Source organism: Mercenaria mercenaria, chromosome 4 (assembly GCF_021730395.1).
Source record: "Mercenaria mercenaria strain notata chromosome 4, MADL_Memer_1, whole genome shotgun sequence".
Lineage (NCBI taxonomy): Eukaryota > Metazoa > Mollusca > Bivalvia > Venerida > Veneridae > Mercenaria > Mercenaria mercenaria.
Genome location: NC_069364.1, coordinates 84,647,871 through 84,662,573, shown reverse-complemented (window position 1 = coordinate 84,662,573; position 14,703 = coordinate 84,647,871). Strand labels below are relative to the sequence as shown.

Genomic DNA, 14,703 nt, shown 5'->3' with positions numbered 1-14,703 from the left:
TTTATTTTATTCTTTTTTTTTTTTCGATGTATGGCTCGTGCTTACGGCTCAGACATGCTTTATGTTTCAAGATAGTTTACCCCTACTTTTTATAATGAGTCCACGAATAATAAGACGACTGGTTAAACTGTACAAAATCCAAACATTTACAGCTTCATCCCCTTTAATCAGGAAAAATTCCTTTACAAATTCAACGAATTCGTACTAATAAAATATGAATGATAGGAATACTGCGAAAACTTGTCATGGAATCATGTAAGAGTGAAGAAAAGGTCTTTAAAACTATCATACACTGCAATAGTTTTTCCATAAAATAATGTTCGTCCTTTTCCTCTCAACACTAAATGCAAATGTTCTTTAAGTTATGATTCGCTTTTCAGCAAAGCAATTCTTTAATATGGATATTAAAAAAAAATAACGCGCTAAGATTTTTTCTACATTTGAGAAATTCCCCACACATCATATATATTGTGTATGAGTAAACTACATTTTTGCGGTTTAGCTTTGCATAGTTCTTTGCGGCAATGTATGTAAGATTTTTAGGTTAATGGTATAAATTTTGCTGCCTCACACATGAGTGAATGCGTATACACTTTCGCGTAAAAGTGTACATTATTATGTGCTATGTTAACCACATGATTGTCATACAACAAACATTTTAAAAGCTTGCATTTTTTTCTTACCACGTACGGTTCATATGTAAAGAAGTTAAAACTGACAAATGTTTGGATGATAAACTCTCATGACGGTGACTGAAACGTTTTAAAAGCGTTGCCCAATAAAACATTTAATTGATGTAAATTCACAATCGTAGTTCTTTCATTAGATTATAGTACCGCTTAGTCATATTTGTTACCTCACTGAAACTTTTGCTATAAAACACAAAAAGATGGTCATAATAAAAATCTTGGACAAGCTTTTGTACGAGCTGGGAATGTTTTCGTATAATATTCGAATTTATATTATAAAATTTTTGCATGTATTACAGAAATTTCCATTTTTTTTTCTAACTGCTAGTTATACCATCTAAATCAGCTTTTGATATTTTAAAGTAACTCTTACATTCCTTTTCTTACAGCTAGTCATACCATCTGAATCTGCTTTTGATTTTTTACAGTATAACTTATATATCAAATTGAGACCACAAATATTTTCCCCTAATGACTATTCAACGCAAAACTTAAAAATGTAATTAATTAGCTGTCAATAATATATATGGTATGTATTATGGAATACATGTAACGTTATAAAGGGTGTAGGAAAGTTTGTTCCAAATGGAAAAGTAAATCAGCGCAGCAAAACACGAAAAGTAAGACCTGCTGATATGCTTACTCAATGCTGCTACAATATTTGGTTAATCGCAGTTTTTAGCTCGACTTTTCGAAGAAAAATGTAGAGCTATTGCACTCGCCCTGGTGTTGGTGTCGGCGTCAACGTCGGCATCGGCGTTGGTTAAAGTTTCTGATAAAGTCAAATATCTCTGTTACTATCAGAGCTATTAATTTGAAACTTAAACTACTTATTTACTATCACAGTCTACACAATCCCCATAACCCGGATTGAATTTTGACAATTTATACCCATTTTTAATTTAGAACTTTTTGGTAAAAGTTTTTGATAGAGTCAGATATCTCCGTTACTATCAAAGCTTTTGACTTGAAACTTGAAGTAGTTATTTACTTTCACAGTCTACACCAGAAGAAACAATCCCCATAACTCTGATTGAATTGTGACAGATTTATGTCCCTTTTTAACTAAGATTTTTTTGTAAAAGTTTTATATAACGTTCAATATCTCTGTTATTATCAAAGCTATTGATTTGAAATTTGAACTAGTTATTTACTATCAATGGCTACACCATAAGAAACAATCCCAACAAATCTGATTAGAATTTTGACAGAATTATACCCCTTTTACTGGCAAAGCTCTAATTCAGAGTCAAGCAGCGTGCCGTCATACGGACAGCTCTTGTTCTTGAACAGAAAACTTTTAAAAACTTGAACTTATAACTTTTAGAAACTGTAATAAGCTATATTTTTCTTATGAAATACAAAAATGATTATTCTTCAAGCTAGTATAGATTATTTGAGCCGTGCCATGGGAAAACCAACATAGTGGCTTTGCGACCAGCATGGACCCAGACCAGCCTGCGCATCCGCGCAGTCTGGTCAGGATCCATGCTGTTCGCTAACAGTTTCTCCAATTCCAGTAGGCTTTTAAAGCGAACAGCATGGAGCCTGACCAGACTGCGCGGATGCGCAGGCTGGTCTGGATCCATGCTGGTCGCAAAGCCACTATGTTGGTTTTCTCATGGCGCGGCTCATTTGTCGATATTTCCAAATACTCGAAGTATCCATTGTGTCAGTTTTTAAATAATGATGAAAATGGTACTTCCGGTCTGGTTAACATGCTAAAATATTCACATACACAAAGAATGAAATTCTGCTTACTTTTACTAATATAAAGCGAAATGTGTTACGAGTACATTACAACTGGATTCGCGAGTTGGTAAAATTTTTCTTTGCAAAAATAATCTATAAGTAGTTTTAAAATTCCATAATGATTTATTATGAGCCTTTAATTATTTTGTATTAACTGTTACAGGCAGAATTTGTTAATGGCAGCCTTGATTGTTATGATGCATCAATTTCCTTCCTTTTTTTGAAAAAGAAATTTTCATTTGTAATGATTTCTTAAGTCAAACTAGCGATTTCTAAAGCAATTTTAATGATATTATATTGAAAACATGAACTCCTGTCATATTTTCTACAATAATGTAAATAATTAAAAAAAAAAATAAAAAATTGAAAGATGTGAATGTTAAAAAAAGTTCAGCAGCAGCTATTCAGCAACTATAAATACCTAACTAATTACTTCTGCAGGAAAAAGGCTTGACTTTCTTTCAATTCTAGAGAAAAATCTAACATCTGGTACAGGTCATTTGAAATTCAATTAATCCTGTTGTTGGTCAGTTTGGGGTGGATACTGACAGGTGCTACTAATGGCTCTTCATGATGTTATATAACCTCAGAATCGCATTTATAAGTCTGTTGAGATGAGCCTAGACAGAAAATATTTTTCTGAGAAAATATCAGTGTCAGTATGAAGAAATTAATATTATTACAGATTATTTGATCTCAACAGACTTTGTAAGTCTACGTTTAACATCTTACACTTTGATACAGATACAAATGTCATGTCAGTAAACGTATAATTGTAATGTATATCAAAAGTCTTAGTGGACTAAATTTACAGCACTATCAACCCTCTGTCTTAATACAAACTATCTACATACAAAGTTTGGTGACATTAGATTAGCCAAAACAAACGAAACTGATCGGAAACCATTTTCTTTTTTTTTTTTTTTAATGACCTTGACCGTGTCCCAATGACCCCCAAATACAATCCAAACTTGTTTTGATGAAAGCTATCTACAAGTAGAGTCCAACAATATGTGTACTAAAGCTAAATATTAGTGGTAATCATTTTCCTATTTTTAGTAATAGTGACCTTGCCCTTGACCCAAGCGGTCCCATATGCAAATAAACTCCAGGCTTCTTAGAAACCAAGTTTCACCATTATATCTCATTCCTAACTATCAGTATAGCACTGAAACCATTTTTCTATTTTTACTAACAGAGCCCTTGACCCGAATGACTCCAAATACAATTCAAACCTTTATTTCGATAAAAGTTACCTACACACTAAGTTTGGTGTAGAAACGGTCCATCACAACTAATGTTTTTGAGCGAAAACGATCTGTTTGGTACCAACCGCCCTCCAGCCTATACAAAGACATAACCCATTTCAAATTACCACGTTTTTTTTTATGAAAACCTGGTTAAAATGCCAATAATGAGGTTGGTATCGTATCCTTGATATCTTACCTCAACAGTTTCTAGCATTTCGATGAGTAACAGTTTCCGGTGAATGAGGTTTTCAGGGACTGGTGCCGTTTTCATGTTCCAATCTAACTGCGAAAATTACAATAACGATCTAAACAGGAGCTTCCTCTTGATTAAACCGCTTTTTACTTTCTAACATGTTACAATAAGGAACAAATGACGCCATGTAAAAGTACATCATAGATAATATTATATCAAATTGTAAACCTGTAGAAAACATACCTGATGGACAAATACATCCTGACCCCCATCATCCGGCGTTACAAACCCCCACCCTTTGGCAACATTGAACCATTTACATTTTCCTCGCCGCCGGCCTCCACCTGCAACAAAGGAACATAAATACCATGTTACTTTTTTAACTATAAAACATATACATACATGCACGCACTACCAAATTTCTACATTTATCATTCCCCAAATCTTCAAATAAATTCTATCTCTGAAACACACACAAATAAAACAGTTAGGATACAATTTACACCAAATATATCAAATCGCTTAATTATAGCATTAAGAATAGGCCTGGAATTATATCAAATTGGCAAGCCTGAAAATCTGCTATGTCCCTTTTCAAAAGAGTTCACAGTAATGTTAATTCTGGTAGCCAAAGTCCTGAAATTAAATGGTAAACATGCAGTCAGTATTTTAAGTATCAAAAGAAAATCATTTATTTTTTCACATCTTTAAAATTTCCATTAGTTATATTTCATATCTTATGGAATATTGGATTACAAATCAAACAGAAAATGTATTGCCAGTAATCAAAAAGGTGACACTAACAATTGTCTGTAGGACGACTCTACATTTGTCATGCTGTCACTTTTTATCTTGGGAACAAAACTTCTGACTTCCTATATTTTAATCTCAATGAAACTGTACAACTTTACCACTAGAGACAGCTCTGCAAAAGTTTTAGCTCTAAGACGTTAGCATATATGTATTAAAACAGTAAAAAAATACTATTTTAAAACCAAGGTAAAACAAAATTTTAAATATCTAGAAATATGTTTCAAGAACAGTAAGCTGAAGAATATGCATCCCTGCCATATCTAGATATGCCGATCAGCATTCTGTCAGCCACATCTGCTCATTCAGTAAAGATCATCCGGCCATCAAAGTCCATTATCTCCTCATTAATTACTTTTGCTCGGTGATCAGATATTCGACTTTCCGCTACTATTATTGCTTTGTACATCGATTGTTTTCTATCAGATTGTTGATTTTTATTAAGGATTTAAGCTTTTATCAATTTTTCTCTTCTGTTAGAAACATAAACGGTTTAGATCTTATCCTTTTGATGGGATTTTTTTCTACAATGGTACTTTATCTGTTCGGCGGAGACATCGGATACGATATTCAGAAAATAATCGTTAGAATATATCTTGAAATGTAAACATTTTAATACAGGCCAAATATGTTGCCATGCACATGTTAATCACGTGTCTCTAATATAACATACTGAGCAAAGGCGGTACAATGTCATGCATTACCTTCTGAAATAAGTCGGATTTTGGAAGAAAATTTAAAACAATGCATTCACTTAAAGGTCCAAATATTTTGCCATGCATATGTTAATCATATGTCTCTGATATGACATACTGAGCAAAGGCGGTGCAATTTCATGTATTACCTTCTGAAATAAGTAGGATTTTGGAAGAAAATTTAAAACAATGCATTCACTTAAAGGTCCAAATATTTTGCCATGCATATGTTAATCATATGTCTCTAATATGACATACTGAGCAAAGGCGGTGCAATTTCATGTATTACATTCTGAAATAAGCAGGATTTTTTAAGACAATTTAAAACAATGTATTCATTTAAAGGTAAGTAAAATCAGTTCAAAAACAAATGTCAATTCATTTAAAACATAACAGAAAATTCTAGCAAACAGCTTCCATCCCTTTTAAGCAGCAATCATTTATATAAAATGTATTATCATCGAAAATCAAAAGATACATTACATCGAACCAACTTTAAAATAAATTCTAAATTATTTATTTGATAGGAATTAAAAACTTTGTACGTTGTATTGATATTGTAGATGTTTATACACAAACATGTAAAACTAGTTCATTCCGTCAAAACAATCAAAGTTTGAGTTATATACGATGTTCACTTGTGTTGAAAATAAACACAGATAATTAATATACGTTAATTAATGATTTGCAAAACAGGTACATCTTTACATTCCTGCAACAAAAATGGAACACACACTTTTATTTTAAAATTAAAAACTGCCCTCACCGGTTTTGAATTTCAAATTTTAAAAACTGCTGAAACATATTGCAGTCAATATGTAAATAAATATGTTATAAATATTAGGAAAACCGTATGTAAGATTTCGTAAACCTATAATTACATTACCAACAATCATCCGGGCGACCGCCGTGAATTACACTTCTTTAAAATACTCTATAATTTTTGTATTAAATACACATAACAGGTGACACCTAACACCACCAACAGGCGATAGTTGACGGGCACCTTTTATGTCACCCGAAACACTTACAGAAAGGATAAAGTTATAAGTATGATTTTCGTGAGCAAACGGTTATTTAGTAAAACAGGTCAGGTCAATTCGAATTGTTTCGTTGTGGCATTAAATGAACTGAGATAAAGTTGTACGATTAGATTTGAATGCCAAGGCTACATCAGACACAGAACCGAGGGTTGTTGAAAAATCTCATAATTTGAAAACAAAGTTACCAGTTGTCCGTTATCTAAAGTAATTTTAAAACCACTAACGAACATGTACAATTTGTTACAAAAAAACATGTACAAACTACCATATACACAATATACATCTGACATAAAATCTTAGTTTGGTGAGTTTCTCGCGAAAAGCAATCAAGATGCTATTTAACGGTATTTTGTAAGTTATATACAAACTGCTATTTGCATTTTTGATATGATATACAGAATTTATTTGACTTGATATATTTTATCAACAACTACAGAAAAAGCGGAATTATTAAAGGTATATCAAACTTAAATTTCGTATCTGAAAACATGTTCAGTAACTACATATACCTTATGTAACCGTAAAATTAAGTTCATGTATATTTAATACTGTGCACTAGGTTTGAAATAGTCCACACTATGTACATGTATAGCTTAACACTGTATAAATGTGTACAGCAAATAAAAAAACTGGAAGTTATTTTAATTATCGACTGTTACTGCGTGACATTTGATAATGAATGTAGCTCTTCGTACACACAATTAATTTATATATTTAGTAATGTTAAATACATTTGAAGAGGATTTTCTACATTTAAATTAAAAATCTAAAGCTAAAACGATGACCATTGGGTATCTTTAGATACTTTTCTCATAAATGAACGAATATTCAACATGTACGAAGACGAATTTACGCAAGATATCCTACAGCGTATATGTTTTTATAAAAAAAAATCAAACAGCAAAGAAATAAATGAAAAATAAAAGAAAATAAGCATTCCTGAGAACAAGAAAAATGTTTGTCGTTCGTATTTATCAACATAAAGGAATTTTTATTGAATTATTTTCCTAATCCCTTTTCTAATAAATATTACACAAAATTGTATCAATTCTTCTTTATATAAATAATAATTTTTACATTTTAAATCATTACTTAAAAACAAAGCATCCTTTTACATGCCAACATAGTTTCTTAAATAAGTTTACATATATACAATTTAAAATGTAATATTCTTCTGTAATACTCTTAGCTCTGTAAATACATCTATAACGACACTAAGATAATTGTGTGGTAACTTTTTTATTAAATGTTAAAAATACATCTTTGCGGGGAAAAAACCTGCTTCCAGTCTATATCAGTAATATGATACCCGATTATTCTGTTTGTCCTACCGCCTTCTTATAAAAATGAAATCTTGACTCAACAAATGTTCATCTGCCAATTCAACGTTACCAATAAGGCATGAAAGAACTTTCTATTTAATGGGAAATAAACCCAATTATTCACCTGTGACTTTTCTGAAATGAAAGGATTTTTGTTGCTTTTTATGTCTTGCCACCATATAATCAAATGAAAAAGCGATACAGTCACAAGAGCAAGAGGACAGCCGTTTATATGTAATATGTTGTCAAAGTCAAATGTAACTTTAAATCTTTGACGAAAGAATTCGGGACAAAAACATATTGTCAAGTGACCACCTGTGTTTAGAATGAAATAACGATTGCATATACAACTTGTAAATTCGACTTCAAATTTTTTATTAAAGAAATCTCGTCGGGTGACCTACAGTGTAAATATTGACATATAGAAGGTGCTAAAGTACGACAACAGAATAATATCTAAAAGGTTTTGAATAACTCTAAAATAATACATTTACATAACAACGATTTATTTTTCAAACTTTCTTAATGAAACGAAAATGATATACTACAACAAAATGAAACTAATTAAACCGTCTGAAAATCAGTTCATGTATTTAGAGAAATGCGATCTGTATCTATCATGATAAGTTAATAGCCGTTACCATGGCAACTTGTAGGAATTATCCAGGGTTGAAGTATACCAATAGTTTCGGAAACCATTATTTCTTAATAACACATAAACACACACGTTCAAAATAAATATTTAAAATATATTTTCCTTCCACTTTGTTCACTACAATCTACATATTCGCGCAATTAATAGAAAATAACGTAGTTTTTAATTAATAAAAAAGTACTATTTCTTAAATTCATAACTTAAAGGATAATCAGTAGTGGTCAATTTTCAGTCTATCCTTTCCATGATACGCCAGTATTCCAAGGAACGTGACGTCATGAAATAATAAAGTAAGGAGGAGGGGTCACAGACACTCATTGATCAATATTCCAATATCTCCTTGAAAGACAGTAACAAATCGTCAGCATAATTAATTCACAGAAGTCGCATATAGCGGTCGTCTGCAAGCTTTTAAATCTTATCATATTCAATAATATTACAACAAAAATGAAGCAAACAAATATTTTATATAATACTTAAAATAAACATCAGTTCAGAATAGTATTGAAAAATGTATGAATGACTGTAAAAGCAATATGTTTACTCATGTGATTGTGCATCTTTATTTATGAAAGTCATGACAAAAATCAGAAAATACAAAACATAGGAACTAAAACAAGAATCTAGGTTCTTTCCAAGACACACTGGGTTCGAATCTTCGTACGAGAACAGAATTTGCTCCTAGCCGCCACAATCCCTGTTTTAGGTGCAAGCATAGGTTAGATAATCAAGAAACAGTCGCCGAAAAAAGTAACCGCTTCATTCAAATGAATTTGTTTACTAGTATACTTATTCACCTTACAATACATTAAGATTGGAAGTAAGAATTAATTAAAACTAAATACCATTTTGAGGAATAATTTGTTTGACGTGTTTTATATGTGTGGATTCTAGCTGTGCCGTAAGGATTCCCAGACCATTCATGTCATTGATGAACACTGAGCTGACAACTGGCTGATGATAAACGTTGTTGTAGTCAAAACCGTTGACCACTGGCTGATGATAACCGCTTGTTTGATCTAGCACCGACATAAGCTGCATATGGTCTGTTTACAGTTTCACTACTTTTGCAAATAGTTTTACAAACCACTTCTTTTCAGCAAGTACGTGTAAACCGTCTTTTTGTTTACATAAAATAGCTTATTATTAACAGTACTATCAAGAACGCATGACACTAAGATGAATAAGCAATGCTGTACATAAATATACCAAATAAACACTTGTATTTATCTATGTCATATAATTCAATTACATCAGAAACACCATAAATCCATACATATGTATGTAAGTCCACATATAAACAAACTGTAGAAAAAACAAACAGCTTGCATAAAAGTCAGACTCGTTTAATTTCCTTGATTTTTATGAACATCAATGAACACTTTCAAATGGCTGTATAACATGGTCAGTATAAATGGTCAGTGAAATTAGTGATGCTCAAACTCCCTGTTACAGCGGGGCATCGTCGGGTCACTGATTCTTCACAGAAGCAGGACAAGTCAACCCGAGGTCATGAACTGACCACTGTGACCCCATCTTTACACTGTAATACATTACTTCATGAATAGGATGCATTTTTGCCCGGGGTCAGTTAAGGGAATTTCTGGAGGGAAAACCGGGTACAGTAACCTTGGTCAATTTCAAACTTGTCCGGCCTTTATTATAAATAGTGGTAATAAATAAATTCTGGTTGTAAACACCCTAGAAAATACTTCAAATCAAAACATAAGAAAACACGTTACAGCATAGTACAAAATCAAAAGTCATATACTCAATCGTCGCATGATCTTAACTGAATACATATTTACTACAAAAACGAAATCGTAGATTCACCTCGTACATAAAATAAAATTATGATAATTATAGGATCACAGATAGTGAAAAATAAACATTAAATCCAACTGCTTGAAAACCTAAACTGGAGAAAAACACCAAAATACAACGAGAATTATGTAACATAAAGTATAAATATATTCACATAATTATTTGTTTCGTTATCGATCGGCTTGCTTCTTACAAGTCATACAAACCTGTAATACCAAATCATTTAAAGTAATTTTGTAAAAAGGAAAGTCGTTTACATTGGATATGACACCACATAGAAGAATATAACCTGTTTTTGACACTTGAAAGAATGAAATTTAAGCCCTGAACGTTAGCTTTAACCCGTTAAAGCAGCAGTTGAATTCCCCTATATAACAAAGGCATCAAAAAATTCTATGGAGACCAGGGGTCATTGGCTGGCTCAATATCAGCAAACACATGGGTACCCAAGTATTGATTTTGTATGGCTTCTTTTTCAAACAATGGTTATGGTCACAAACTATGTCCATTTTAGTTTTAGGAACGTTTTAAACATTTCATACTAAAATCATTATTAAGAGGATATATTATCATATATGGATTTACGGAACAAAAATGGTAATTTATGTTTGCCTTTGCATATCTTGTATATGTTTCCTCTTTGATTATTAAAAAGGATTTAGAATAACAAATTCAGTTCACTTAAGAAATCATAACAACCTAAATTGTGTATCAAAAATAAACAAAATATCCTAAAACAATTCAAAATAAAGCTATGATGTGATTACTTCACGCGACCCTTTCAAGTTCTAAACATTTTCGCATGCGTCTTTTGATAATAATTAGAAGTATATATAATCTAACAATAAACATGTAAATTACAGGAAATATTAGAAGTAAATGCAAAAATACCTGACCCTCAACATAAAGCCACTTTAAGAAAAGTGCCACTTTAAATCAACAATCATTATGCTTTGTATAACCCTGACTAAAATATTTGCCTTGGAAGCTGGTGATATAATATCTTGTCCTAAATAAATAGAAAAATGACAGTGTCTAAGGCTAAAAATTAAAATTGTGGAATATGTATTCAAAGTGTTCTCAAACAAAGTAAAAGTCACATTAATTACAGTGTAATGATGTAAAACAAATGACATAATAATGTAAGGAGTGTAAGGTACTAACTTAGTCAACTAACCACAAATATATGAAGAACTTCCTTACCAATACAGGCAAAACAATAATTTGATCACTCTTAACAATCTAGTTTACATTATTTTGTTTGTTTTCGTTTAAGAATAAGTATTAATTATTCACATTTACAGATGCACAAGATAATACATAAAATTACATACAGATCCTAACGGAAAAATATCTTATTTAAAACTTGTAATACTTCTATTACTCTAGACACAATGCTCAAAATTAATCACAACCCCTTTTCCAACTTCCTGTAAGGAATATTTTGTTACAATATTTCAAAAACAAAATAATGCAGCATGGACCATCATTTTTACTGTCATGGGTTAGTGCTAATACATTAAGCCAATCAAATTTTGAAAAAAATTGTTTTGTTCAACATTCATTTGTTCAAAAATGACCTGCTTAACGATACAGCTGTTGAATAGAACAACAAAAACAATATTCTAGTGTAACTGGTATGAAAACAAATATACTTGAAAGGAAACACAAAATATGATATGTTAAACAAAGTTATAACATGAGCAGAAGAAAATAATTTTCATGTTTACAAGTAATTATTCATGGCCAAAAACAAAGACAATTAATTTGTATTTCAGATTCTAATTTTCATTTCTTACCCATGTACATTCTGAAATTGTTATTTTTCATCTTTATTTTATCATTCACTTTTGCTTAATAGGTAAATTGTATTAATTTATTTCAAAAGATTAAAAAGGTAAGCAAATTTAGATAAGGTGAAGACAAAATATGTATAAAAAAATAGTGCAAAAGTTAAGTGAAATATTAACTGTATTTTAGAACAAAATATTTGATCCTAAAACAAAATGTATTCAAACAAATGAATTGTACAGGCTAATAAATTGAATACTTGAAAACCTGAAACAAAATAATTTAAGCAGAATTTTAATAACACTTTGCTTTCCTTTCCCTTGTCAATTTAATTTCCTAAATAAACTACAATAAAAATCCAGCTGCATATTGCATATATTTGAAGCTCTAGTCATTTTCAAGACTAGTGAAAAATAAATAAGCAATTTATATAGAATTGTGTAGTTATGTTAAAAAGAAAACGCAGACTTTTTTCTGGTTGGCAATTATTGTATTCTTTTGATAATATTTATAAGAATCTATTTTGAAATATTTCTAAAACAGCCATATTCAGTCATTAAAACGTATTCTTTTTGAGGTACAGAGATAAATGATGTTATATTCTATAGAGAAAAAAAGAAAACATGGAATTTTACCAGAAGCACTACTAGGTCAACAAAAGAACGCCATATTGGAATGTGTTTTGTTATAGAAACAGCTAACGTTCTGTGTCCGTTATTCTTTTCAGCCAGTGGGCAGTATTGGTCACATGACAAGAGGATATTCAGCTTCATGTACACAGAACTCATAAACCAGAAGCGGACACGAGAAGGAAATGACAATGCAAAACAATACAACAAAAACACGACATAAAACCTGAAAAGAAGACGGCATGCAGCCACGAACTACCGGAATGCTTATCAACATGCCAAAATAGCTGGATCAAGCGATAGGAATATGTGGTTAGAAAAAAATACACCGTGATTCATCAAATCCAGATACAAAATATTTCATTCATAACAGACGTACAGAAACCTATAGTGATCCTGCGAGGCGACAGAAAGGGTGCTGGATGTCCGTAAAAGAAGATTCCATGCATAACACTTGAACACGGACAGTGTAACATACAGTCCGTCATCTTTAAAATTCCTTAGGAATTCATTAACATAAGTAGCAAATAGTTCGTAGGGTTGGTTAAATCTTGGTTGTTGATATTAAATTGGCATTTGATTTTTGTCAAGTTTGCGGTATTTTGGTTTTACCCTTTGTTGAGTTTTGTGGTAAAATGTTTGAATTATTAGGGTTCGGCAAAAGATGATGGTATATATTGGTAATATAAACATGAAATATCGCACATAAGGTACTGGGTGACTCTGAAATTAAAACCCCAAAATAACCTCAACTCATAATCGTTTCCGGAAGCGTGAGAACGTGAAATGGGGTCAAAATCCTTAAGAATTTCATTCTCAATTTAATGTAGGGCACCGATTTAGAGTAAATATAAAAAAAGATTTTTAATCATAAAATGCGGTTATCTTATGCAAACAGATGCGTAGGCGATTATTTAACTCCAGTTTCCAACCCATTTATTTGTACAAACAGATTTTGTTTAAAAGTGGTTTCCAGTTTAAGGGAAAACTCGAGTGAAATATGTATTTTGCATAACATAAATAACAAAAGTACATCATGCATTGCTCTTTAGAATATAGGTTAGTAGAGTAAGCTCTACATAAAACATTTACTTTGAGGTCGGAATGATACAAGTGTAAAAATTAACGGTTCGCTGCTTTGACCTTAAATACCTTCACTATGTTAGCTCATGCTTTAATAGGACAAACACTGAAACAAATATTTACGTCATATAACTGGAACATAATTGATTCGTTAGCATAGAAGTTGCTTTAGCGCTGATTTCATGTAGTTTGTGTACTCTATATTTACATAAAGAAGCGAAAAATTACCAGAAACGTTCTACTTACAAAGTTAGATCTGACTGACAGCATGTCACAATTAATCTGCAGGTTTATTAGAGAAAATAACATTGTCTTTATGTCAACATAAGAAAATGAATAACATCGGAATCTGAAACGTTTCTAAAGAAACTAATTTTTAAAAATATGTTATGAATTCTAAATTTTACCTCTAGCAAATAAATCCTGTTTAAATTAAAACTATCAGATGCAAGCAAAACGTTAATTATAGTATTTAATACAGTAGTTAAAAACCTGAATAAATTAAACATTCAATCATGTAAAATCAAACCTGATTCTTGCATTCTTCATTCTGAATCAGTTGTAAACAATTATGATTATTCTCCTCTTGCATTTATAATCTCTCAACAATCAACAAGTAGGTCAATAATAATGATATGAGCACCTTTGGTCACTACCTGATATATGCTACTCTACAGGTAATAACCTTAACGCTGAACCATGAACCTTCACTTCCGATTCACTGCCCCGGAAAATATTCGTTAAAGGGGAATCGCCGGTAGCTGCTACACACACAATTTGTAGGTGTGGTTTATCTGTAGCAGACGATAAGATTCCAACAGGTATCTGATAATGCTTGCCTCTAGTAGCAACTAATGGTCACCAGCATAGAGAACACCAAGTATTTCATGTACTTCATAAATAATGTGTATTTGCATTTACATTTTAATGTAAACTTTATACATTAGTCATATTAATCAATGATAGC

General features: G+C 31.4%; 1 protein-coding gene across 1 annotated transcript in view; it reads right to left on the bottom strand.

The window, feature by feature from the left end:
- Positions 1-14,439, bottom strand: part of LOC123553550 (protein lin-28 homolog) — a 28,398-nt gene extending 13,959 nt beyond the window's left edge. The window contains exons 1-2 of the mRNA XM_045343256.2: positions 14,266-14,439; positions 4,128-4,228 (exon numbers count right to left, since the gene is read on the bottom strand). Of these exons, the coding sequence (XP_045199191.1) occupies positions 4,128-4,228; positions 14,266-14,278 (114 nt within the window). The 5' untranslated portion in view covers positions 14,279-14,439. The remainder of the gene's footprint in view (positions 1-4,127; positions 4,229-14,265) is intronic.
- Positions 14,440-14,703: the final 264 nt, after the last annotated feature.